The 26,220-nt window shown below is 49.1% G+C and overlaps 11 protein-coding genes across 11 annotated transcripts; 3 read left to right on the top strand and 8 right to left on the bottom strand.

The window, feature by feature from the left end:
* pmcA (putative P-type calcium ATPase) lies at nt 1-4,284 on the top strand (the record flags this gene model as incomplete). Its single annotated transcript, XM_057232527.1, has 1 exon — nt 1-4,284. The coding sequence occupies one exon, from the start codon at nt 1-3 to the stop codon at nt 4,282-4,284; it is 4,284 nt and encodes a 1,427-aa protein (XP_057082069.1).
* A 2,625-nt stretch (nt 4,285-6,909) lies between these two features.
* N7447_008264 (Tannase/feruloyl esterase) lies at nt 6,910-8,735 on the bottom strand (the record flags this gene model as incomplete). The annotated part of the gene is made up of 3 exons (XM_057232526.1): nt 6,910-8,123; nt 8,182-8,288; nt 8,350-8,735. The coding sequence occupies 3 exons, from the start codon at nt 8,733-8,735 to the stop codon at nt 6,910-6,912; spliced, it is 1,707 nt and encodes a 568-aa protein (XP_057082068.1).
* A 611-nt stretch (nt 8,736-9,346) lies between these two features.
* N7447_008263 (uncharacterized protein) lies at nt 9,347-10,754 on the bottom strand (the record flags this gene model as incomplete). Its single annotated transcript, XM_057232525.1, has 2 exons — nt 9,347-10,504; nt 10,572-10,754. 2 exons carry the CDS (start codon nt 10,752-10,754, stop codon nt 9,347-9,349), a joined length of 1,341 nt encoding a protein of 446 aa, XP_057082067.1.
* Nucleotides 10,755-10,955: 201 nt separating this feature from the next.
* On the bottom strand, nt 10,956-11,693 carry N7447_008262 (uncharacterized protein; the record flags this gene model as incomplete). Its single annotated transcript, XM_057232524.1, has 1 exon — nt 10,956-11,693. One exon carries the CDS (start codon nt 11,691-11,693, stop codon nt 10,956-10,958), a length of 738 nt encoding a protein of 245 aa, XP_057082066.1.
* A 410-nt stretch (nt 11,694-12,103) lies between these two features.
* N7447_008261 (uncharacterized protein) lies at nt 12,104-12,370 on the bottom strand (the record flags this gene model as incomplete). The annotated part of the gene is made up of 2 exons (XM_057232523.1): nt 12,104-12,213; nt 12,259-12,370. The coding sequence occupies 2 exons, from the start codon at nt 12,368-12,370 to the stop codon at nt 12,104-12,106; spliced, it is 222 nt and encodes a 73-aa protein (XP_057082065.1).
* Nucleotides 12,371-12,414: 44 nt separating this feature from the next.
* Nucleotides 12,415-12,673, bottom strand: N7447_008260 (uncharacterized protein; the record flags this gene model as incomplete). The annotated part of the gene is made up of 2 exons (XM_057232522.1): nt 12,415-12,576; nt 12,599-12,673. 2 exons carry the CDS (start codon nt 12,671-12,673, stop codon nt 12,415-12,417), a joined length of 237 nt encoding a protein of 78 aa, XP_057082064.1.
* Nucleotides 12,674-14,196: 1,523 nt separating this feature from the next.
* On the top strand, nt 14,197-15,931 carry N7447_008259 (purine-cytosine permease family protein; the record flags this gene model as incomplete). Its single annotated transcript, XM_057232521.1, has 4 exons — nt 14,197-14,625; nt 14,711-14,934; nt 14,987-15,743; nt 15,797-15,931. The coding sequence occupies 4 exons, from the start codon at nt 14,197-14,199 to the stop codon at nt 15,929-15,931; spliced, it is 1,545 nt and encodes a 514-aa protein (XP_057082063.1).
* A 495-nt stretch (nt 15,932-16,426) lies between these two features.
* N7447_008258 (uncharacterized protein) lies at nt 16,427-17,806 on the top strand (the record flags this gene model as incomplete). The annotated part of the gene is made up of 3 exons (XM_057232520.1): nt 16,427-16,684; nt 16,760-17,346; nt 17,407-17,806. The coding sequence occupies 3 exons, from the start codon at nt 16,427-16,429 to the stop codon at nt 17,804-17,806; spliced, it is 1,245 nt and encodes a 414-aa protein (XP_057082062.1).
* A 345-nt stretch (nt 17,807-18,151) lies between these two features.
* On the bottom strand, nt 18,152-20,061 carry N7447_008257 (tubulin beta chain). The gene is made up of 8 exons (XM_057232519.1): nt 20,037-20,061; nt 19,918-19,941; nt 19,824-19,849; nt 19,717-19,758; nt 19,607-19,661; nt 19,082-19,537; nt 18,335-19,029; nt 18,152-18,270 (listed from the first exon to the last, which is right to left on the bottom strand). The coding sequence occupies exons 1-8, from the start codon at nt 20,046-20,048 to the stop codon at nt 18,237-18,239; spliced, it is 1,344 nt and encodes a 447-aa protein (XP_057082061.1). The 5' UTR covers nt 20,049-20,061; the 3' UTR covers nt 18,152-18,236.
* Nucleotides 20,062-20,546: 485 nt separating this feature from the next.
* Nucleotides 20,547-22,129, bottom strand: N7447_008256 (U2 snRNP complex subunit CUS2; the record flags this gene model as incomplete). The annotated part of the gene is made up of 6 exons (XM_057232518.1): nt 20,547-20,858; nt 20,909-21,064; nt 21,136-21,253; nt 21,308-21,711; nt 21,788-21,895; nt 21,989-22,129. 6 exons carry the CDS (start codon nt 22,127-22,129, stop codon nt 20,547-20,549), a joined length of 1,239 nt encoding a protein of 412 aa, XP_057082060.1.
* Nucleotides 22,130-22,733: 604 nt separating this feature from the next.
* Nucleotides 22,734-24,456, bottom strand: N7447_008255 (ammonium permease MEP2; the record flags this gene model as incomplete). The annotated part of the gene is made up of 6 exons (XM_057232517.1): nt 22,734-22,844; nt 22,903-23,134; nt 23,190-23,864; nt 23,935-24,189; nt 24,248-24,312; nt 24,373-24,456. The coding sequence occupies 6 exons, from the start codon at nt 24,454-24,456 to the stop codon at nt 22,734-22,736; spliced, it is 1,422 nt and encodes a 473-aa protein (XP_057082059.1).
* Between the last annotated feature and the right edge of the window lie 1,764 nt (nt 24,457-26,220).

Genomic DNA, 26,220 nt, shown 5'->3' with positions numbered 1-26,220 from the left:
ATGTCCGACCGAAACGATGAGCCAGGTCAATCGACCCTGCGCAGAGAGCGCGCGCCGACCATTACCATCGATACCTCGGCCGTGAACTCCCCCGATCCCGAATACGCTCCTATCCAAGTCCTTTCGGGAGGATCACAGACCTACACCGATAACACACAGACTGCCGACACAAGCGCACTACTGAACAATGGCAGTGTCTCTCCCACCGATATGCGGTCCACAGCCTCGATTCGCTCCAATGCCTCCTCCGAAGCTCGTGACCAAGAGAGTCGCCCAACCTCACCCCACAACATTTCGTCACCCAAGTCGAAGGTGCCTGAGGCACATTCCAACTTCCTTTCCGTCCCCGGAGCACGCTCCCGAGGTAATTCGCTAGAGTCGGACGAGACCAGCCAAACATCAAGCACCTACGGCGGCGAGACATATGTGGCCCCAACATCCCACGAATCGAGATCGGATTTGGCCAAGAACGCCGCCATAAACGACATACACGATGAGGATGCCCTGACCCCAGATCCCGGCCATGAATCCGAGTTCGAGGTCGAGGACAACAAGTTTGCTTTCTCCCCTGGTCAGCTGAACAAGCTTCTCAATCCAAAGAGTTTTGCCGCCTTCTATGCGATGGGAGGCCTGCGAGGACTAGAAAAAGGACTCCGAACTGATGCAAAAAGTGGCTTGAGTGTTGATGAGACAACCCTTGACGGAACCGTCAGCTTTGACGATGTTGTCTCACCTGCCTCGTCTACCTCGTCAAACAATATACCCAAATCTGCCTCTCCGAAGCCATCACCACCCGCCGCCGAGAGCTCTGTCGTAACCCAGGGCGAAGAAGTCTTTGCCGACCGCAGACGTATCTACGGAGATAATAAGCTTCCAGAGAGGAAGCTGAAGACTATCTGGGAGCTTGCATGGATTGCCTACAATGACAAGGTGTTGATCTTATTGACGGTTGCGGCTGCAGTTTCACTTGCTGTGGGAATTCCGCAATCGATCCATCCAGCAAATCCTGATGAACCTGGCGTGGAATGGGTTGAAGGTCTGGCCATTCTCGTGGCCATTATTATCGTGGTTACGGTCGGCGCAGCGAATGACTGGCAAAAGGAACGACAATTCGCAAAACTCAACAAAAAGAAGGAGAATCGACAGGTCAAGGTAACGCGATCCGGCCGAATTGAAGAAATTAACATCCACGACGTCTTGGTTGGCGATTTGATGCTTTTGGAACCTGGTGATATGGTCCCAGTTGATGGGATCTTGATCGAAGGCCACGACCTCAAGTGCGATGAATCTTCGGCTACTGGCGAGTCTGACGTTCTCCGCAAAACCCCGGGCGATGAAGTGTACCGGACAATTGAGCAACACGAAGACCTGAAGAAAATGGATCCTTTCATCATTTCCGGTGCCAAGGTCTCTGAGGGCGTCGGCACCTTTTTGGTCACTGCTACCGGTATGCACGCTACCTTTGGCCGGACGATGATGTCCCTCCAAGAGGAGGGTGAGACAACACCTTTGCAAACTAAGCTCAACAAGTTGGCTGAGTACATTGCCAAGCTTGGTCTCGCTTCTGGTTTATTGCTGTTTGTGGTTCTTTTCATCAAATTTTTGGTTCGTCTTAAGGACATCGAGGGTGGTGCGGACGCCAAGGGTCAAGCATTCCTGCAGATTTTCATTGTTGCTGTTACAATTGTCGTCGTTGCAGTGCCTGAAGGCTTGCCACTGGCTGTCACGCTCGCTCTGGCCTTTGCCACAACACGAATGCTCAAAGACAACAACCTGGTCCGCTACCTCAAAGCCTGCGAGACTATGGGTAACGCCACCACGATTTGCTCCGACAAAACCGGAACCTTGACAGAGAATAAAATGACTGCCGTGGCTGCGACGTTGGGCACAACGTCTCGGTTTGGAAAGTATTCTGGTGTCTCATCCGATGATCAGAGTGAGATCACCGCCTCAGATTTTGTCTCTGCTCTATCACCTTCGGTGAAGGATGTCCTGCTCCAGTCGATTGTCTACAACTCATCCGCATTCGAAGGCGAGACGGATGGAGTTAAGACATTCGTTGGATCCAAGACAGAGACTGCCCTCTTGGCATTCGCCAGAAGTTACCTCGGAATGGGGGTCCTGAGCGAAGCGAGAGCAAATGGCAAGGTCGCCCAGATGTTCCCATTCGATTCTGGCCGCAAATGCATGGCAGTCGTAGTCCAGCTGGAGAATGGAAAATATCGAATGCTAGTCAAGGGTGCCGCGGAGATTCTAGCCGCCAAGTCGACCCGCATCGTCCGAGACCCCACTGACACTCTGTCGGAGGCTCCTGTCACCGACGAACACAGGTCTGCACTGGACAACGTCATGGTTAACTACGCCACTCGCTCCCTCCGATGTATTGCGCTGGTATACCGTGACTTCGATCAATGGCCACCTCGTGGGGCCCCTACTGCGGAAACCGATCGCAACCAGGCAGTCTTCGAACCCATCTTCAAGGACATGGCAATGTTGGGTATCTTCGGTATCCAGGACCCTGTCCGAGAAGGTGTTGCTGAGGCAGTGTACACATGCCAACGTGCGGGAGTGTTTGTCAGGATGGTGACTGGTGATAACATCATGACGGCCAAGGCTATTGCCCAGGAGTGTGGTATCTACACACCTGGCGGTATCGCGATTGAGGGACCCAAATTTCGCAAGCTGAGCACACGCCAAATGAACCAAATCATCCCCAGACTCCAGGTTATCGCCCGCTCTAGTCCCGAGGATAAGAAGATCCTAGTCAGTCAACTTAAGAAGCTTGGAGAGACTGTTGCTGTCACCGGAGATGGTACCAACGACGCCCAGGCCCTCAAGAATGCCGACGTTGGTTTCGCAATGGGTATCACTGGTACCGAAGTTGCCAAAGAAGCGTCTGACATTATTCTCATGGATGACAATTTCTCATCTATCGTTAAGGCTATGGCATGGGGTCGCACCGTCTGTGACGCCGTTAAGAAGTTCCTTCAGTTCCAAATCACCGTCAACATCACCGCTGTCATTCTCACCTTCGTCTCTGCAGTCGCTAGTGATAGTGAGGACTCCGTGCTTAGTGCAGTACAGTTGCTGTGGGTCAATCTGATCATGGACACGTTTGCCGCTCTCGCTTTGGCGACAGATCCTCCTACGCCCACGGTGCTTGACCGCAGACCCGAATCGAAGGCCGATCCGCTCATCACTCTGACAATGTGGAAGATGATCATTGGACAGTCCATCTATCAGCTGGTTGTAACTTTCGTTCTGAATTTTGCCGGATCCAAGATCTTCTCTTGGAATCACGAGCATCTGCAGACTGTGGTTTTCAACACTTTTGTCTTTATGCAAATTTTCAATCAGTACAATTCCCGTCGTATTGACAACAAGCTCAACATCTTGGAAGGCATTTGGAAGAACCGTTGGTTTATTGGTATTCAACTCATCATTGTTGGAGGTCAAATCTTGATCATCTTTGTTGGAGGCGCTGCCTTCTCCGTCAAGCGTCTTAACGAGGGCTCGCAGTGGGCCGTGAGTCTTATACTTGGAGCAATCTCCGTACCCATCGCCGTGATCATTCGTCTCATTCCGGATGAATTCTGTGCAAGACTCGTTCCCAACTTCTGGCATCGCAACAAGGGTCCCGAATTGGTCATCTCAGACGAGGACCGCAATTACGAATGGAACCCCGCTCTGGAAGAAATCCGCGATCAGCTCGCCTTCATCAAGCGTGTCCGCGGTGGCCGTCTCCACCACATCCGCCACAAGCTGCAACACCCTCAGGAACTCCTTCCTCGGTCCCGCAGTGGCTCCCGCTCGCGTGATTCCTCCTCCCCACCCACGCCAAATGGCGACAACGACAACGGCAGTCCAACCCCACAGCCACCCACCCCAGAATCTCGTTCCAGACGCAACACACGGTCCCGATCAAGCTCGACCTTCGGGCCTGCCGCTGCTATGGCAGGCGTCGTTGCCGGTAGTATTGCCGGATGGTCTCCCATTGAGCGAAACCACAACGAGGCCGACTCCATCAGCTTCCCAACCAACGGCGGCCCTCACAGCGGCCTTGATCGCGAGCAAGGCATCGAAGTGCACCCGGACACCGCTGCGGATGACCGTATCCTGAACGAGTACTCCACTACCTCCGGGTCACCCCCGAGCCAGAACCCAGATCTGATTCCGTTCTTCGAACATGCTCCACCGGTAGACCGCGCTCCTTCTAGCCGTGGTCGTCGCTCTTTGTCTCAGCGATCAAGATCGAGATCGAGTCTTAGCCATTCGCAAGTCTGAGCACATCTCCTTGTCTTTCTTATTCTCCTTTCCTCTCCCCGACTGGGGATATTTCCTTTAATCATGCCCCCCTATTCCCCCTTGACTTGACTCTACTGCTTCTATTTTCGGTGTTCTGGAAATGGGTAATTCGGCGTGACGCTGTTGAAAATTAAGCATAGACTTCTTTTGTACTTTTGGGTCCATACAATCATTTTGCATTTGGGTTTGGTGGCCTGGATGGTCTTTTTTTTTTTTTTGGATATCTCGCGGCGCATACAAGGCCACAGCGCCATTTAGCATCTTTCCTTTCTCTTTTTCTTTTTCTTTCTCTTTTTACTCTTGATTGTAAAATTCTCAAAGATTCTGATGTCACATTTTTTCTTTAGTCGTAAATTGCTCTAAACACTCTCTACAAACTTGTATTTTAGCTTCCATCTTATACTACTTACTAGCTCACTGGCTTGAATTGCTTCAGTTTTTAGTTTCTATATCAGTCACGGCGTATCCTATAGCTTACGACGATCATATACTGTGCTCTAGCTTAGAACTACTTGTAAGAAATGTTTTGGATCTAGAACACCCAAATCAACTGTCCTTTTGCAAAGGGACTCTAGCTCCAAAATGTGACTATCCTCAAGCTCCGAATCTTCATCTGTCTTAGCGTGACTACACCGATAAGGTCCTTGCTCGCTTTGGCCTTGTGAACTGTGAGGCAGCTGCTACTCCTGCTGATAAAAAGAATCCTTTAATCCCATAAGATGGAACTACTACGAAGCTTGGAATCAAAGATCAGATAAAAACCGGCACATTAGAGTGGCTTATGGTCTCAACTAGACCTGATATCTGCATATGAATTATCTTATCTCTACGCCTGTTCTTCCTAGTGGTACTACTTTTCTAATTATAAAAAATGGCGGTGGTGGGAAATAGCGTCATCTATCAGGGATATGCGAATAGCTTCATAAAATTAAGTGGCGGTGGTATCACGTGATATATTCACATATCTGAAAAGGTATGGGGGAACGGTTGGGCGGCTGGGGACTGTTTACTCGACCTTGTAATAAATAGCCTCTAATAATGATTTTAAAAGCTTAGGAAAAAAAAGAAGAAAAAAAAAGAAATGAGGCGTTAACCCCTGGCGAGGGTCGAACTCGCAACCTTACGATGACTGACCAATCAGGTAGAAGTCGTACGCGCTACCATTGCGCTACAGGGGCTTCTGTTGGTACTTTGCTTTTCAAATGCTTATATTAGTCAAAATACTCGAGTAAACAACCATTCATATTACAACGTTGTTCGCACACGGGTTATTCCATAATGATTGTGTAGTTTGCTGGAAAACAAACTCGGGCATGTATCGTCTTAGAACAAATTCCGCATTTAACTAGAATATACCAGCCCACCTGGGTAGTTATATCAAGGCGATCATCACCAGGGGCTTCAAGATCAAGCCTATATATTAGTCAACCCCAATGATAGAATGCGTCGTGGCTCACAGTCCATCCTGTGCGAGGTTGTTTTGCCGCGCCTAATTCTCTACACATTTGGCCATAGGATCTCGAATCTCCTTCGGCGACTGTTCCGTTGCGCTCTCTTGCTTTCTAGGCTCTTCAACCACTTTAGCCAAGTCCGGCCCCTCGCTCAGATTTGTTCGATGCAATTGACAACCCTAGGGGACGATTGTCGAAAACAACAAGCAGGGAGAGTTAAAGATCTCAGCATGTTTCTTGTCAGGTATCCCAACACCCCCAGGACACGTTGCAGTTGATATGTATGCTGGGCTTTGGACCTAGCATATACAGGGGCGAGAAAAGCATTTTATAGATTAATAATTAGTCAACTGTAGTGTAACCGTGCCAGGCATCCAGCGTCACACCCGCTGGTGTTGTACTGGATTTATCAAGCAGTGGTGGAATAGACTGTTTTTATATTGTATATATATATATATATATCTTAAATCTTCCCCGACGAGTTCGAGGATTGAGAAATTTGCATATTTCCTGGGAGGTGCTTAAGTATCTTTTGTATTAGTAACTCATACAAAAAGATGCATATTTATAGATTTGTGATCCAGTGGAAGATTGTGGTGCCCTGGGGTGCACCAACACCAGTGGATGTGGTGTTGGGCGCTTGGCACGGTTATAGTAAAGAAAGCAAAAAAGGAGAGGGAAAAAGAAAATGGGACAGAGCCCGGGATTGAACTGGGGGCCTCGCGCAATATTGCTTTGGGTGAACTCCTGGAAAGGCCCCCCAGAACACAGGTCCGCCGACAGAAGGTCCCGCCGACAGTAAAAAGGTGCTGTTTCCTAATTAGGACTAGCTCTACTTGGTACTATCGGTGGGACATGGTGGGACCTGTGTTCTGGCTAGAACCCACCTGAAAAGCTTGTTAGTAAATCGAGGTGGTTGCCTAGGTGACCCACCAGAGTCGCTTACTAAGCACAGATCATAACACCCGGGGATTGATGTGTCAGAGTTGGGTTATATAAGGAAAAGAGCATTCCACCAAGGCATAAAGGTATACACCTAACATCCTCTTCGACATGAGATCCAACTGGTGGTTGAAAAGCCTGGCAGATCCCGCAACTTGTAAGCGTAAATTCAATTGGAGAATCCATCATGCAATTGATAGAATCTATTCATTTAGTACACAGGAAGCTTGTACGCATCCAAATCATAACCAAAGCTATCAATAGCTTCCTGACTATAAACACATTGGAACTTCTTTCCATTCGCAGTCCAAAGTGGGCGAAGAGGCCAGCGACATATTGTTTCAACCTCACCAGACCCAGCGAGTGTTGCCGGCGCCTTGCCATTCTCAACCCAGCCAATGAGAGTCTGCAGAGTTGTCTGCGGCCATGGTGCACCGGGTTGGTACTTGTTGGTACTACAGTGTCCCACGCCTGGAATGAGAAACAGTCGATAGAAGTCATCGACAGCGGCTGCACCTGCATTATACGACTTGCCGGGGAACATGATTTCCCTGACCGAGTTCCAGTAACGGACCGAAGAAGCTGCGGGAATTGAGTCATCTTGCTCTCCGTGGACGTGGATGACTTTTCCACCGGCAGCTTGGAAGTCCGACAAGTCTGGGTATGTCGTTTGGAAGATGTCTCCGTACTTATTTTGGGAAAGTACCATCCATTCCCTAAGGGTATCGTAGGTCACGCCCTCCAAGCTGGGAATGTTGGTCTCTTGCAAAAGATCAATAAACAAGCCAATCCACATGCCACCGAGACCATTTATGTCGAGCTTCCAGCTGTCAGTGGAGGAATCATATGCATTTTGAAGATCCGCGAAAGTAGAACCAGGCTGGTAGCTGAAATAAACGCGCTTGCTGTCGGAGTCGAGAAGACCATTCCAATAGGTCTTGATGACTTCAATGGCTTTGGCAGATACATTGCCTGTCTGTGCAGGTGTGGCGCCCGCGAATGAGGAGCCACTCGCCGCAGGACACGAGTAAGAAGTGCCCAGGATGGAATCCCAGTTTAGATTCTTCAAACACAAGTCAGACCGCGATACAATGCCGTCGGTCTTGCCATCCAGGGGGTCGCAGCTTGCGACGGTCATGTTCATAATCTTCTCAAGCTCACAGCTGGGTGAGTAGTAGCCAAGCGTTTTCTGGATGACGTTTCCAGTCAAATGGTTGATTTGCTGTTGCGCCCACCGGAAGGCTGGAGCGCCGGCAACTATACCGTCGAACTGGTCGGGGAACCGTTGGACCTGACTCCATCCCTCGCGGCCTCCCTCAGAACAACCCTGGTAGTAGGAGTAGATCTTTTCGCTGGAGGGTACGTTATAAATATTTCTTGTCAGCTGTTTGCCCAACACAGCGAGCTCATGTTGGGCTTGGTAGCCTGTTTCTGATGTTAGCTGGCCCATGAGCTGTGAGTCTCGGAAATATGAAGATCTCACCAAACATGTACGTCGCTTGCCAATTGATAGTTCCATTTTCCAAGAGAGCAACGGAACTGAATTGGGTATTGAAGCTTCCAAATCCTCCATCGGTCAAACCCCCAACACTTTATACAATTTATTAGTCAAACCATTCATGCCCCGAAAAGTAAACGAGGAAATACCCACCCGCCAACAATAACACCGGTTGGGATGTACAAGGATCCTGAGTTGATAGCCCAGCCACCTCCACCCGTGGACACATATCTGTTCTTAAACTGTCCTGGAGCTGGAAGCCAGTATTGCACATGAACAATATCCCCGTCAATGCCGTCATGAGAGTAGGCAAAAGTCACATTGCAGTAATCGAAGGTTGAGGTAGGGTAGAAGACGTTGCTAGCGGTGAAATTGGTGACAAGACTCGTAGAAATTGAAGAGGGATCAACGGTAACACCATGAATGGCATTTACTGGCAACGCCTTCTTCGCATATGCGGTGGTACAGATGTCACCCAGTGAAGTTGTAGCGGCAGCTGAGGCCAGCACAAGCGTAGAAGCCCATAGAGAATGCCGCATGATGTTTTGCCTCTTTCTTAAGTATGCCAAGGGAGAGTAAAGAAACTCCGAAAGACGAAATGGACTCCTTTTATCTATAGTAGTGACAAGCGGTCTTGAATCCGGGAGAATCTCGAGTGGGCGTTGGGGGTAAATGTTATGCCGCCACTCCCCACAGACCTGTGGGGAAGTCTACTACTTATCAACTTTCCACGAATACAGATGATTCTTGAATTCTTCAAGTCTGATCTACATAACTTTATCAGAAGCTTAATGTTCCACAACTCTCCACGTCAGGGGTATCGGATCAGATGGCTTCCGAGGTGTGTAGGTCAGTCCACTTACAACACGTCCTAGTGCTTATATGAGATAAGAAGGGGTGACGTCTGAACCTTTGCTGGAGGGTTGTGTTTAGAGATGATAGAGAGGCATATAGGTGGTTTTATCTGGTCACGGTCGATTGCTTTGGGTTGATGACTGGTAGATCACAATCCCTTTTGCGAAGGTGGATGTTCATTTGCTCGTTCTTCAATTAAATACTAGTTATCGCAGTGCATAGATATCATTATGGCAGGTATGCACTTTGACGATACTAGTTCATAACGGAAGATATCCGAGATTGCAGGCGTACTTTACCAGGCCCTCATACCACACCCTCTCGCCCGAACCCAAACATCCACAACCCGAGTAGCCTCGCTGTCTTGATCCGAATCGACAATGAAATACCACCCATAAAAGGCGCCGGTAACGCAGGCATGATTCGGGTGCACTTTAACCACCTGTCCTATGTGCAGGGGAATCTTCGTCTGGGACTCATTCTCCCAAGTCACAATTGCGTGCTCCTGGCTGATCCTCTCAACAACCAGTCTCTCCGATGAGGTTTTGTCAGCCCCATCCATTTGCCAGGAAGAAACAACCCCCCAGCCCGAATAACTCGGACACGGTTCCCGGCCGAGTGCGAGCGTCCCTGCAGCGAGGAGCGCTTCGGGCCTTTCACGCTCACCATCGTTATAGACGCTGCACACTTCGGCCAGCACCGAAATGGCAATTTCATCATCCAAAACCCCAGAATGAGGACTAGCATGTGTGGATAATTGCTGCATATCCAGGATGGGATAGACGCCAGCGTGCAGCTCGACATTCGTCTCGCGAAGTAAAGCCTTGAGCTCCCGTGATTCCACACATGGAGAGTCAGCACGCAGCAAGTTTTGCGATGAGACTACCTGCGGTGTAGCACCGACACTGATGACAAGTTCCCTTTGGGGCAGTAGATGCAAGTTTCTCTCCAAGGCATCTTTACATCCGCGGATCTCACTGATCAAATGGCCCATCGCTTGCTCTGGGGTTGTCCCGCTATAGCTCAAACTGCTGTGCGAATACAAACCGAGGAGTCTTGCCCCACCTGCCTCCTCGGCGGAGGCAAGTTTCTCAAGCAATCCGTTCTTGTTGAGGGATACGGGCGGTAAGCCGGCGCGGTGGTAGCCCGTGTCAACTTTGACAAAGACACAGGCTGGGTGTCCTGCTAGAGAAGATAGTTTCTCCAGGTAGGGGAGTTGGTCTGGGTGGTCGATCATCACAGTGATGCTGTTCTCGCCTAGCTCGCGGGCTGCCTTGGCTAGCAGTGGAACCTGTGATGGGACGAGGGGGATGCCGTAGAGAATATTAATTTTGCGACCTGTTTGTTTCAGATCCTGTAGTAGGGGGATCATCATCTCGACCTCCAGGACTGTGGAGGCTATGAAATTCGCCTTGGTGATGTCGCCGACTTGGAGCTTGGCGATCTCGGGTGTCTGGTGTTCATAATTTGAGCGTAATTGCAAAGGGAATGTAGTGTTTGGAGTCCACTTGTCTTCTTACCTTGTGGGACTTAACATGAACTCTGAATCCGACATCAAGTGTTTTGATTGTGTGTAGCATTGTCTCGCAGTGTCGTCGGATGATTGCTACGTCAAGAACGGCGGCTGGTTTGGGTACATCGCTGATGTCTTTGCCGATGTAGAACTTCTGTAGGTCTTTCTGAGAGGGGTTTATGGAGGCCATTTTATAATATGTAGCAGGTCACTGGGAAATGTGAGATGAAAGTTGGATATTTGTATTCTCGTTCTCATATGTGGGGCGGAGGATGTCAAGTCCGACTTCGCCGTTTACCGACGCTTGTCCTCATATATCCCCGTCCCTTGGAGATTCTCTGTCTGATTGGATGCCTCCAGTTCCCCAAGTCCAGCTGGTATAGCCTCGGTCTTAAGTTTGACCACGGTTGTCAGCTTCTTCTTGGTTCGGAACTTCCGCGTCTAAAGCATAATTATCAGAGACAAAGGCTGTAGTGTCAGTTGGGCGGACTGAAGACATGATACCTGCAATTCGCACAATGAAAAACTGGGACGCAGCCACAGGTAGAACACTGTGGCGAACAGAGCTAGTCACAAACCCATTCCGGAGCACGTATTCGATGCTCGATTCCCGTATCAGATGAGAGTTTTGCATCGCCGCCAAGGCTGCGAGCCACTGGTTGTAGGTACGAACAATGCCTACCTCGGGCTGTAGGTCTTGGACATTGCTTGTGTCACGCAAAGTAGGGTCCAAAGGCACACGTCGGTATAGGGAGGGCACATGGAATTGGATCTCATCCAATTCTGGGTCGTATTGAAGGAGGGCTTCTAGGTCGGTAAGGAAAGCAGGGTAGTCCATGGCGACGGCCTCATTGGCTCCATTTAGAACGAAGTAGGTGCTAACCCAGAAGAGAGCGGTGTCGTTATTGTTCGCAGGTCGGCGCACAACGATCATCCCATCACGGACTCTGGGCCGAAAGATGGACGGCAGGGAATCGCAAAGTGGGTCGTCGGATGCCATTGTAAGCTCGGGTATCGATGAGGATATTGTGAGGTTGATGGAAGTCTGACTCAAGAAGGGCCAGGCAGGGTGAGCAAGCAGGTAAAGCTCGGATTGGGGAATAGTCAAACAAACCAGGATGAGAACCATGGGCGTCAAATTACGAGTCGAACACATCTGGCACATTTGGTAGAGCTTCCTGAATGTTATGAGGAAGACATAAGGTTAATCAACCCTTGATTTGGATTTCATGGTTTCGAAATAACTAGATATTTCCCCCCTTAACTTTGTCTTCGTCGTGGCATCCATCAGAGCCCCCGGGTTCGATTTCGCTGGCACCAGTGCAAGGTTCGTCATGCCACAATTCTTCTCCCACCGCATGTAGCCACGAAGAACGCAATTTCATCACTTGCTGATATTTTTGAAATGGAATTTCCGTCGTGCAACGATCTCTCCGCCCCCATTCAGGCTCACTGATCGTTGTTTTGAGAATCTGCATCGAGTCAATAGTTAGCTGGCACGTTCTTCAATGGAAGCTGAGAGGAGTCAATTACTTTTTTTTACACGATAGCGAAGTGTGCAGTCATAATTGGAGAAGTATCAGCGGAGGTAGGGCGAGAACCAAAGCTGGTCTGGCCCGACGAAGCATGTTGCATAGCCAGAAGAGCGGCTATCCACGTATTATAGCTTCGAACAGCAAAGACAAGAAACTCACCCGGGTTTGAACGCGACTGGGAAGGGGTACTGTGCCCCCAACGGATCTCATCATGGGAGTCGTAGCCGAGGTGATCATACAGATCTTGTTCAAGTTCGTCATAATCCAGCATGGTTGGGTCAAAGGTTCCATCTGGATTGATCTAGGGCTCACTATCTAGCCTTCAAGCCAGGGGATAGCTGACTCGGCACTTGCGCGACGGGTCACTTCAATAAGACAGTCGTGCGATCTGAGCTCTCGCAGATGGTTGCGCGGCGGGGTGGAGTCCTTTGCACTATCCATGTCGAGTGATGGGCCAAAGGAAGAGTTGATCAAAGTCTAGAACGTAGAAACTATAAACTAGAAGAGCCATACGGATAGCTGTAACTCTCAGCTCTAACATTTGGTTGGAAGTTCCAAGCTCAAATACACCCATAATAGCAGCTCAGATTGTAAAGCCCTTGGTAGACAGCCGCTGTATAATATGCTATAGTGCATGTATACTGGGGATCACGCACCGGAGTATCAACAAAACCTAATCTCATGAAAACTGAACCCATTTTTAACGACCATCATTTTCCTATCACATTTCGTTGACGCCTACAGTTTAGGACAAGCTAGCAGAGGTCGCCTGCACAGATCCGCATCACGGATTCCGGCTTGTGGGTCAGAAGAGATGGAAGGAAAGCTTGGCTGAATTTGTAGGAAATGATCTGAGCTAAAGGCTCGAGCTATGTAATATCACATAATTCGGGATTCTTCGTACAAGCCTGCCGAGACGAGCACAGAAGACAACAAAAATCGGGATGAAGGGGGATTTGTTCCGGCAAAGAGCATGTAACACTAATCAAGCCTTCATGGTACCCCCTGTACAATGTACCAATCAACTCGTGCCCGAATAGGCTATACAGCGATGCCGAGGACAACCGAACCTCGAGAAACTCTCTATATATAGTAAACTAGCCATATTATAAATGGCCTAATGAGAGTAATCGTTGATTAGAGTTATTTAAAAGCACCCCTTTCCTTAGACCTGCTTACCCCAGAGCTAGAGCGAATCATCACAAAAATACCCGGGGAAGTATTCGTCCCGCATCAATCACAGGAGACTAGAATACATTTCTCGTGGAATTTACTCAATGGAGCTTCGGCGGATCATCATCCTCCTTCCTAAAATATGAGCATCGTATAGGATCGTGAGCTAATACATACTCCTTGCATCTATAGCATTCCAGAGCATGCATATTCGGAGCTTTCCAGTATGCCACTTACCCCATACGGAAATGTATCGCGGATCACAGGGATCGGCGGACTTTTATCTTTCAAGCTGTGGCTGTCATGGGCTTATCCCTTCCCTTGGTGGTATCATGAGGTGGTTACAGACCCACCGAATATGTGTGTGGGTGGGTGTCGTGGTGGACGGGTCAATATTGCACGATGAAGCTCCTCCCCCTACTTGTGTACTGGGATAAAGATTGGGCTCTCTTTTCTTTCCACGAGAGAATTGATGATCTACAACATGCAGGGCTTGTTCCTTCACAGCTGTATTCCAGTGTTACGATTCCAGTGCTCATCATTGGACGCCGTCCGCGAGCTGCTCGGGTGGTGCCTTGATTGCTGAGGAATGCGCCTGTATCCAGTCTCCCCTGGGGCCGTTACACCGTCTCACTGGGTAGACAGGTGATGTCAGGGTTCAGCGGCCTAACAATGGTGCACTGGCCCTGAGTGCTTTTTCCCTTATATCTATCATACCATAACTCCTCCTGTCCGTCATGTTTTATACGATTGCCTCATTTCGCTCTCCTTTTGTAACTGTTGTATAACTGCGGATCTGCAACATCCAAGCTATACGCAAGGCTCCTCGACATTTGTCTATTGGTGGAATCGGATTGAAAGCTTCTGTTCACGGACAGCTTAATCCCGCATACTCCACTCAAACGTCATCCAAGATACCTGAGAATGAAGCCTGAAGATGTCGAAAAAGCCCATTGCTCCCCTACTATTGAGAGTTTGAGTCAGTTTCACCTCGACAAAAGCGCCTCTAATAGCTCCTCCAACGATACAGACCTCGCAAAGCCTGACCCCGCGCCGCAGACAAGATGTCAACGATGGATTGCAAACTTGAAAAATGTGGAAAGCCGCGGCATCGAGCCCATTGCTATCGAAAATCGAGACCCAATAACACCTTCAACGATACTTCATATGCTGCTAATGTGGTTTAGCATGACATTGGCTACAAATAACATCATTGTTGGATCAATGGGTACACTCGTGTTGGGCCTCAGCTTCAGGGATGCAGCCATCTGTGCTGTATTTGGATGTTTAGCTGGCAACTGCACCGTTGGATTTATAAGTATATGGGGACCGAGAAGCGGAAACCGAACTTTGGTATGTGGGTATCGAAACATCGGTGATTTTTGCAGGGGAGGAAGATACTATTCAGGGAACGAACGAATGCTCATAACTTTGATAGATCGTGGCCCGATATTTCATGGGCTATTATCCTAGCAAAGCTTGCATTATCCTGAACCTCTTCACCAATATTGGGTATAGCATGGTAAACAGCGTCGTCGGTGGCCAGATTTTGTCTGTGGTCTCTGGTGGCCATCTTTCCGTGATAGTCGGCATTATCATTGTCGCCGTTGCCAGCTGGGCTATGGCCATCTTTGGCATGAAAATCTTCCAATTATATGAGCGGTAAGCATCACCAGCCCGGAACACCTTGAATGCAATTTCTAATTGATATCAGAGTTGCCTGGTTGCCACAGCTACTGGTGATATGCGTGATGGTTGGTTCCGCAGGGCCTCATTTCGACTTCAACATCCAGACCCCAATGTCGCCAGAGGACTTAGTTGCCAAAAGACTCACTTTTTTCTCCCTGGGATTGTCTATTGCCCTCGCCTGGGCCCCGCTCGCCGCCGATTACTATGTCTATCTCCCACCGCAGATGAAGAGCTCTCGGACATTCCTGGTCACCGTCTTCGCCGCCACGAGTGGTATGTCAGTTGTCCTCCTTATGGGGATCGGTCTTGGAACCGTCATCGCCAGCTCGGCACATCACGCGACCAACACCACTCCCGGAGGCGTGCTGATGACCGCATATGATGGTCTAGGGGGTTTTGGGAAATTCTGTGCGGTTATCAATGTCCTAGCTCTGGTCGCTAATAACACTCCCGGGGCGTACTCGATGGGAATGAATTTCCAGATGGTTGGCGGGATGTTTGGAAAGGTTCCCCGACCGGTCTTCACAACTCTCGCTACGGTTATCTATGCCGCGTGTGCGATGGGAGGCCGGGACCGGCTGTACGAGGTCTTCAAGTCGTTCCTGCCATTGATCGGATACTGGGTTATGATGTTCGTTGTGATTGTATTCGAAGAGCACACGATTTTCCGCCGGAATAGAGGCTATGACTGGTCTCAATGGAACTGCCGCGATAAGCTGCCTTTGGGGATTGCAGCAGCAGTTGCTTTCCTTATTGGCTGGGCTGGTGCAATTGTCGGCATGGTAAGACTTTTAGACTCAAAGTCCAATCGCGTCTTACTAATACTTCGATTTAGTCACAAGGGTATTATATCGGCCCCATCGCGCAGATGGCCGGGGGAGCTGATCTGGGTCTCTGGTTGGGTGCGGGCTTCACTGCGATGTTTTTCCCACCGTTACGGGCATTGGAGCTCAAGTTTATTGGTCGCTAGTGGTGTGCCACTTACGCGTTGGCATAATCAGCAAGTGTGGAAGCAGAACATTTTATCTCCCCTCAACATAAACTAGAGAGTATATACTAGCGTGGGATGGTGGCTGAACCTATAATCAAATTAATTTAGTTTTAAATGCAACGTTATATTATGATTCGTCGGTTCAATAATAAAGGGCTTACGAGGCCAGGGATGTGTCATAACTCCCAAATCTATTGGTAGAGTGTGCAGACATTCTCATGTCCCCGAGGCTCGGTATTTCGGAGTACCCCGGTCCCAGCTCAGGTCTCAACCCTTTTTGTTGCCTGAATGCCTTGCCCCGCGTTTAAAATCCAATTATCTAAGAATTGCCATTAGTTATAGTTAGATCTACGAGTAAATTGATAGATTGTATAAGTTAATAGAAGCGCATAATCACATGCATTATGAGTTCAACCTTGTGGATCACATTCTTATTTAAACCCTGTGGATTCCCCCCTTTAAACTCACATCAAGATGAATTTCACCGACACTTGGTCACTACCTGTAGGGGGCATACTCCCCTACACTGTCGGCCTCCTCGTCGCCTGGCCAGTAGTAACCATAACCTTACGGTTCCAGCGCCTGCGCAACCTCTACAAGCAATATGACTACCCAACACGTGAATCGATGTCCAAAATGACCGACGAAGAAGCCTTCCAAATCCAAAAACAAGTCGCGCAACTAGAATTCCCCTTCATGTTCATCAAGAGCTTACAATTCGCCTTGTTCCGGGTATGAAAGAACACCCACACAGGCTCAGATCCTACCGATCTATATACAGTTTCTAACCCTATAATTCAACCCCAGACCTACGGCATCCCCTCTATATCCACCCTCCTCGCAAAAACAAGCGAATTCTCCGACCCGCAAACCTCCCTGAAGCGGTATACAGATACCAGCGTCCTCGTACAGGAAATGGTTGGCAACAACCCAGCTTCCGAACGCTCATACCTCGGTCTCGCCCGCACGCGCTACCTGCACAGTGGGTACAGGGCCTCCGGTAAAATCCTCGATGACGATATGCTGTTTACCCTAGCGCTGTTTGCGCTCGAGCCGATTCGGTTCATCAATCGATATGAGTGGCGCCAGCTGAGTGATCTAGAGCGCTGTGCTATCGGGACTTTTTGGAAGAGTGCGGGTGATGCCCTTGATATTAGCTACGAGAAGTTGCCGTCTGGTAAGACTGGGTTCCGGGATGGGATTCAGTGGCTCGAGGAGATCGATGCTTGGAGTGAGGAGTATGAGGCGAATTGCATGGTACCCCATGCTAAGAATCGTGAGGTAGCGGATGGGACTACTCCTGTGCTGCTTTACATGCTGCCTACGATGTTCCATCCGTTTGGGTTGCAGTTTGTTTCGTTTATGATGGATGATAGGCTTAGGAAGGCGATGCTGTAAGTTGCAACGCGCTACGCATTAAACCAATCGTCAACACACACTAACTCACTAAACAGTTACGACGCACCCCCCGCATTCTCCGCAGCACTCTTCTCGGTGGTTCTCACGACCCGCAGGCTATTCCTCCGCTACCTATCTCTGCCACGACCGTACTTCATGCGCTACGCCTCGTTCACCGAGGAGCCGGATCAAAATAACCGCTTCTTCCTCAAAAAGTGGGACGCCGCGCCGTATTATGTCAAGCCCACGTTTTGGAACCGTTGGGGCCCGACGGCATGGTTGACTTGGGCTCTAGGGAAGCCTGTGCCTGGTGAGGAGGGGGATAAGTATTATCCCACTGGATATAACATTCCGGATGTTGGACCGAAGTATTTCGAGGGCAAAGGGAGGAAGCAGTTGGATGAAACTCTGTTGGAGTTCAAGGGGTATCGGACTGGGAAATGTCCTTTTCATTGAGCCGTAGAAAGGCGAGGGATTGGGTCCGATGAGATGGGGGACGGGGACCGTATCGTTATTTGATGCAATGGGAAAGTTATCCTGTCATCCTACGTGAGATTGTCATGACCTTTAAGCATTTGAAGCCATAAGTCAAGGGCACTGGCCCATATAAACCTGCGGTAGCACCTTGACATTCAATACTACAATTAACACAATTTAAAAGGCCATGATAAGTCATTTCGTCACTTGCTTTTCCACTATGTGCTAATCTGGAGGGGTTCGAACAAATCACCCCAAGCCGAGCAGGAAAATAGACAAAAAAGGGTGTAAATTAGGAGCGCTCAAACAAATTGGGTTCGGGGGCCTGCGCCCGCAAAGCCGGTCCGAATAGTAGAGAATGTAGGCTTGACAAGGGTATTACTTTGAACAAATCTCAAAGGAGATTTATTTAAACCTCCTCATCAACAATGTCCTCAGCGAGGCTAAAAATAGGGAGAAAATTCGTTAGTCGTATTCGAAGGCCGGGTGGTGCTGGGGGATCCTTACTACTCCTCCTCTCCCTCGGAGATGGAGGCCTCCTGGTACTGCTGGTACTCGGAGACAAGATCGTTCATGTTGCTCTCAGCCTCAGTGAACTCCATCTCGTCCATACCCTCACCAGTGTACCAATGCAAGAAAGCCTTGCGACGGAACATGGCAGTGAACTGATCACCGACACGCTTGAAGAGCTCCTGGATGGAGGTGGAGTTACCAACGAAGGTGGAAGACATCTTGAGGCCACGGGGGGGAACGGAGCACAGAGCGGTCTGGACGTTGTTGGGGATCCACTCAACGAAGTAGCTCTGGTTCTTGTTCTGGATGTTGCGCATCTGGTCCTCAACTTCCTTCATGGAGATCTTACCGCGGAACAAAGCGGAGCAAGTGAGGTAACGGCCGTTACGGAAGTCGGAAGCAGCCATCATGTTCTTGGGGTCGAACATCTGCTGGGTCAACTCGGGAACGCTGACCTGGCGGTAAGACTGGCCGCCACGGCTGGTCAGGGGAGCAAAGCCGACCATGAAGAAGTGCAGACGAGGGAAGGGAACCATGTTGACGGCGAGCTTGCGGAGATCGGAGTTGAGCTGACCGGGGAAACGGAGGGAGGTGGTCACACCAGACATGACGGCGGAGACGAGGTGGTTGAGGTCACCGTAGGAGGGCTGGGAGAGCTTGAGGGTACGCATGCAGATATCGTAGAGAGCCTAGTAATTGTCAGTATTCTTCGTGTCAGTCTTCTCCCACGCGTTTTCATACCTCGTTATCGATACAGAAAGTCTCGTCGGAGTGCTCAACAAGCTGGTGAACGGAGAGGGTGGCGTTGTAAGGCTCAACAACGGTGTCGGAGACCTTGGGGGAGGGGACGACGGAGAAGGTGGCCATCATACGGTCGGGGAACTCCTCACGGATCTTGGAGATCAAGAGTGTACCCATACCGGCACCGGTACCACCACCCAGGGAGTGGGTGATCTGGAAACCCTGCAGGCAGTCGCAACCCTCGGCCTCGCGACGGACGACATCGAGGACCTGATCAACAAGCTCGGCACCCTCAGTGTAGTGACCCTTAGCCCAGTTGTTACCGGCACCGGACTGACCGAAGACGAAGTTGTCGGGGCGGAAAAGCTTGCCGAAGGGACCGGAGCGGACAGCGTCCATAGTACCGGGCTCCAAATCGACCAGAACGGCACGGGGAACGTACTTGTCACCGCTAGCCTAGATTACCGAAGAAAAAGATGCGATCAGATGATGCACGATTATTTGGTTCCCACTCGTTGTACTCACATGGTTGAAGTAGACGTTCATACGCTCGAGCTGGAGGTCGGAGGTACCATTGTACCTAACAAGACATCAGTGGTGTGATCCACTAGGGAAAACCATCACGGCTAACTTACCGTCCATCGCCATCGAGACCGTGCTCGCCAGAAATGGTTTGCCTGTAATCCAATTAGCAACCTGTCAATTGATACCCAACGCGGGAAAAAAAAAGCTCGGCACGTACCAGAAAGCGGCACCAATTTGGTTACCCTATATAACCCAATTCCAATTTAGTCCCACGAATCGAAGAATCCAAGAATGTTCCGTGTCGAACTTACACATTGGCCGGTTTGGAGGTGAACCTAGAGATGGTTAGCAAAAGATTCCTGTTTAGAGTGGGGTCATGGTTCAGGGGCCGTATGAAAACAAAAGACGCGTCTGGAGGGGGATAACGTACAATCTCACGCATTTTGAAGGTATTAGAAAGAGATGGAGAAAAAAAGGAGAACCGGTGACAAAGTCAGGGAGGATGGGGAAGAAGAGAAAGGCGAGAGGGCCAGTTGAGCGGTGTGTGTGGGATCAACAAGTCAACAGTTGAACTTCAGGGGGAGAGGCCCAATTGGGTATAGCCGCATCACGGGACTCGGGGAGGTGCGAACCACATTTACGTTTCTTTGGCGCGTGATATCGTACTACTACTACTACTACTACTACTACTACTATGTACAGCTATAACTACAATATGATATTTCAATCATTTCAATTGGAAAACTAATCATACATGTTGGGTATTCGTTCAATTAGGTGCTTTCCATTCAAATAGAAGTACTCGCCTTTTAGTAGCTCTCGCCGTTTGAGATTCGTTCAGTTAATACATGGTTCCCACCGTTTTGGATTCGTTCGGTGGGCTGCTCTCGCCGTTTTAGATCCGTTGACTTATGATCTCGGTGTTTTAGGTTCACTTGGACTAGTTCTTGCCAGTTTCCTGGCTCTTGTCGGTCTCGTCCTTGTCGGCGTTGTCCTTGTTGGTGTCGTCCTCGTCGGTCTTGCCTTCTTCCTTCTTGTCTTTCTCGGTTTTGGTCTTGTCGGTCTGGTTCTCAGCGCTTTCTAGCCAATCTCCGTACCGCTCAAGGCGCTCATTCTCCTCATTATCGGCATCCAGAGGGTCCACCATCTTGCCCTCTGTGTCTCGTCGGGGGTGGTACTTATTGAATTTCTCTTCACCATCCCAGATGTAAGCAACAACAGTATTGCCTGCAAAGAAGCGCCCGTTCATGGTCTAAATAATCATCAGTAGCTGTCATCATGGATTTGAACCGTGGGGCCTACCTGAACACAGCGACGTGCATCTGCTGATGACACAAATCGGACAGTGACAACACCTTCGCTCTCTCCGTCCCAGACTACCACTTTGGTCACCTCGCCAATCTTAGAGCACTCGCCGCGGATGTCCTGTTGAATCTCAATACTGGCGAGCGGATCGTCCTGTAAGTACACGTCAGCCGTTTGTCCATATTCGCATAAGGCAACCTCGGAGGAGGTGGGGCGTGTCAAACCTCCAGTTCCTTCAGTGTAAACATGGGTTTCAAAACCACATGTCTCCTCGCCTCCTCAGCGGCCTTCATCGCCTTCATGGTCTCCTCAGCTTCATCATCTCCCCAGTCGGAAAGTTTCCTATCACAATTGGGTTAGCAAGAAACACTCCGCCGCCACGATCAACAAACGCACTTATTCAATCGCTCTGCTCGCTCCTTAAGCTTCTTCTTTTCCTTCATGCTCATGGTAACTTTCGGTTGCACATCTTGTTCACGCTTGTACGAAAAGTCGGCCGCCTGAACACGCATCGGTCCAGATGGGTTGTGGGAACCCATTCGGAAGTCTGTCTCATCGAGACACTGAATCGCGAGGTTGACTGACTCCGGCCGGAAGTACACGATCAAAGCCTCGCCATTGAAGTTGCCATTCTCGTCGGTGTACATTTTAATTCGCGGCTTTCCAGTGTCAAGTTCCTCCGCAAGGATTCCATATTTCACAAACAATTCTTGGATTTCCGATAGCTCGGCGTCGGTGGGGATCTTGGTAACCCACACAGCGGTATTCACACGAGGCTTCTTGACTTTGGGCTCATCGGTCTAGCAAGCGAAAGAAGAGAAGACAGTCAATTATCAATGTCATCAAGCTCCCACAAATGACCACCGGAACACTTACCTCGTCATGCGAGCTCTTTCGCTTCTTACGATCGCGTGGATGAACGATCTCAGTCTCACCGTCGTCGGACCCGTACCCTTGCTGCTTGCGGATGAGCGCCTCGTCGATCTAGAGTTGGAAGTCAGGTTAGCACCGGGCACTGTCGGCTTGTGTGTGAACAGCCCATCGCAAAGCGCAAGCGTGTCAGTGCATGTCACGTACCGTTTCGACCCATCTCTTCAGAATATTGTTGAATAGGAACTCGCGACCATCGCTTGTCTCGAGCAAGAAGCTGTTGTCTAGCTTAGAGAATGAGATGCGCGGGTCGTTATCAAACTCCGCCACGTCGGTCGGAAAGTCCATTTTGACAAAACAACTGTCGGACAAATTGCTTGAAAGACAGATCAGATGGATTAAACAAGGAGAGGTTATGTCCAGAGTGTTGTGAGAACTGTGAGGACCGTGGATGGTTTGCGATGATTGGGAAGCAATGCGGTCGCGATCTCTCGGCGCGGCGTTCCGGAAGGTGCTCGCCGGTGGATCCCGCATTCCAGCCCTGGAGAGTTCAGGATTCAAGGCTTCTTATATTGGCAGTGCTGCTAGAGAATATCGGCATTTCTACTCATTACTCCTCCGGCTACTCCTCAGTTTGCCTCTGATCGTCTCTAAGATTGCTTGTTGTACTACTATGTACATTGTCACCGTTTGCCTTGCGCTCTAGTAATCAACTTTATCAACTTAGTTTTTTTTCCCCGGAATAGTGTCATAAAATTTGATATTTGGGTATCTGAATGGTATCAAAGTGAAAATTGAAATCTCCGGAGAGCATCCCGAATACCAACAGTTCTATACTATAGGTACTCAGGACACTTGCCATCGCTAACAAAAGAAAAGAAAGTGAAAAGAAGGAAGGCATTTGCCTAATATTAAATATTAAAGAAAGAGCCGAAGTCAGATCATGTCTGATCTAAGCCTTGGTGTCAATAACCTCGCCGACGGGAGTGATAGTGCGCTTAGAGGCAGTCTCTGAGCTTTCCACGCCGTTGACAACATCACGGGTGACCTCAACGTAATCATACTAGAAAATAAAATGTTAGACAATGTCTCTTGGACGTATTGAGGGCAATAAGACTTACAGCAAACTCGCCAATTTCGGCGTCGTCAATACCCATGATCTCATCTTCCTCGGGTGCGCGCAAGCTGAGACCGGGAATGAGGTTCATGAGGAAGAGAATGAGACATGTGCCGAAGAAGGCGTATGCCATTCCAGTGACCGAGTCAGCAAGCTGGTATCCCAGCTGGACGAAGTTCCTGTTAATCCAGCCGCCACCGATCTTAGTGGCACCGTCCAGGTGTGCTATGTAATCACTATCAATGAAAGTTAGTATATCGGACAATATTATCAGGAACTAGGTTGACTTACGCAGCGAAGATTCCAGTCAAAAGGTTTCCAACGACACCACCGACACCGTGGACGGCAAAGATGTCGAGAGCATCATCAACACCAAGAAGGAACTTGAGCTTAGTAGCATAATTGCATGCAACAGCACCAACCACACCAAAGATGAATGCAGCCCAGGGAGTGACGAATCCAGAGCCGGGAGTAATGGCAACAAGGCCAGCAATAACGCCAGAACAGAAACCGACGGCGGACCACTTGCGCTCCAGTCTGTAATCCATCAAACACCAGGTCACACCTCCAACGGAGGCAGCGAGGTTAGTGACAACGGCAGCCATGACTGCACGAAGGTTGGCAGATAGAGCAGAGCCAGCGTTGAATCCAAACCAGCCAACCCAGAGGAACACGGTGCCGATGACAACGTGGGTCACATTGTGAGGGCGGTAGTTAAGCTCGTGGGTGCCGTGGCCGCGACGCTTGCCCAACATCAGAGAGTAGGCGAGGGCAGCAGACCCGGAAGCAATGTGGACCGGAGTACCACCCGCAAAGTCGAGACCTCCGAGCTTGAAAACCCAGCCGGATGCGTTCCATGTCCAGCAGGCGATGGGGTCGTAGATAATAGTGGTCCAGATGAACATGAAGACAATGCAGGGAAGCATGCGACCACGCTCAGCAACTGCACCGACGGCGAGAGCAACACTAATAGCGGAGGAAAGGTTAATTGATGTTTTGAGGTTGACATGATGGATGTATGATGGGAATGACTCACGTAATGGCGGCGAACATGCCTTGGAAGATGGCGAACAGCAGATCGGGAATCTTGGCACTTCCCACAGAGGGTGCAGCTAGAACATCCTTGAAGCCGAAGTTATCGAGGTTACCAATGTAACTGCCGGCCGTGTGGGAGAAGGCTAGCGAATAACCCCAGAAGAACCACTGGAATGAAACCACGCCGACCGACATGATGGAGAGCCATATCAATGAGAGTGCTGACTTTCGACGAGCTAGACCGGAGTAGAAAAATCTATAATCAAGTAATGAGTGAGAGTCCTCAAGCGTTAAAGGGTTTGATCAAGTCATACCCAACTCCAGGAATCATAAGCAACACAAGGGCTGTTGAGAAAATGACAAATCCGATATCACCAGACTATCAACACTGTTAGCTAGAAAGCTCCTCAATCGACTCTTGTCAAAATACACAACATACACTATAATAGATGTTCAAGTCTTCAGCGAACGAGTCACCGCCAGTTGCGATGGTGCCATTATACTCAACCGGGTATTCGGCCATGATGAGAGAGGTAGGCTAGGCCAATGGTATTGCAAGTGTGAGTTGAAATGCAGCTGTAATAGAATGATGCAGGAGATGAAGAGACAGAATTAGAAATGCTTTCAAGCACCGGGCTGTGAAAGGACAGAGAAGTGATATGTCTAGTCTGCAGGGACAAACCCTGATAATTAAATAACTGACACAGTCCCGGACAACCAACAATGCTCCACCATCAGACGGATACCCGACCATCGATCTTAGCTCCGATAGTGGCAGCTGGTCATTCTAATTTCTGATATGATTCATCTGACCCGACCGATAGCAGTCAGCCAAGACCCTCATTTCAGCCATCTCGGGTTCATGGCGCATGGGGTTATGCTCCATAGACCCAGACCGGGGAATTACGGGTCCTTGCATTTACAGGTATATTTAGATATTGTATGTATATATACTCTTAGAACCATGTGTAAGCTGTAACTACTCGTTTCTGTCTCTATATCTGTTTTCCAAGATTCCCTTAACGATCTAAAATGAGGTTGTGTTTCAAGCTCTTTGAATTGGCCCCTGATAAGCAGGGGGGAATGTCTAGCATACCCCGTACATAGTAAATTGATAGACAGATTGGGTCATTTCAGTGACAGAAGAGAATAATAGGAAATAATCGAGATCGAAATTGGACGGCTCAACGACTGGCTGTAGATATGAAGTTCGAAGCAGCCAATCACAGTCATTTGCTTATCATTTTCGGAAGTTTCTTTTTTTTTTGTCGCTTAATTCGTTATTTAATACGTTCAATTTGTACTTGATATCCATAGAAGGTTGTCCGGTACATATACATATTAGTATCCAGAACTACTACTCCGTATATGTGTCAAACATGAAGTTGTTGACATCCATGGATCAAAAGGACGTTGGCTTATCATCGGAATCTCGTGTTGCGCCGACCAATCACAATCCAATTTCCCTTATCTCATATATAACATATAGATTGGACTATGCGAGGGGTTATTTCTTTTAGAACTTTGTCAAACTTCTTTCCACTATTCAAGAATTCCCGACGCTGGAACTTCTGTTGAAGAGACGCCCTAATATCATTGAGGGAACGGATTGCTGTGATATAAAAGTGAACTGTTTCTTTACATAGAAATTTGTATATACATCCCTGTTCAAGACATACTTCTGGCCCTGGCCCTGGCCCTGGCCCTGGCCCTGGCATATTCTTGTCGTTCCTGGATTCCCCATTCTCCGGGTTGTACCCCGTTCCACACGAATATGCAGAACGGATGGGGCGGGAAAACTAAACTCTTCGCCACGCAGTCTAGAGGTTCCACGGAGTAATGTCAAGTCAAGATAAGCACCCAGCCTTCCATTGGTGGGAAATATCAGAGGCTGATTCGGCATCCCGACTTGGATCTTGGTGAATTCTCGGCCCCATAACTCAAGAACTCTATGGAGCATACATACAGACCCGCTCGAAATCAGTTTCATCACTTGATTCTCAAGGGCTTGAATTGCATTGGACATGTAAAAGAAAGTCACATGATTGGTGGTTCTGTAATCTTCTGGAAATCAAAATACGATTGATACTCTAATCCCAAGGCTCTCATATTGAGAGTGACCCTTTTGACTAGATTAAATTTATATGCCATGGGCTATGATACCTAAGTACCAATATATAGTTATAGCTACTTATATCTCAAGCAAATAGAAAAAGGAACGGGAGGTCCAAGTTCAAGACGATTTTGTGTCTCAGATCTATTTGTATAGCATAGAGCGCCTGTCGAT

The sequence above is a fragment of the Penicillium robsamsonii genome (assembly GCF_028829455.1).
Source record: "Penicillium robsamsonii strain IBT 29466 chromosome Unknown utg000005l_segment0_segment0, whole genome shotgun sequence".
In the NCBI taxonomy this organism is placed as follows: Eukaryota; Fungi; Ascomycota; class Eurotiomycetes; order Eurotiales; family Aspergillaceae; genus Penicillium; species Penicillium robsamsonii.
This window is presented reverse-complemented; position numbering and strand designations above follow the sequence as displayed.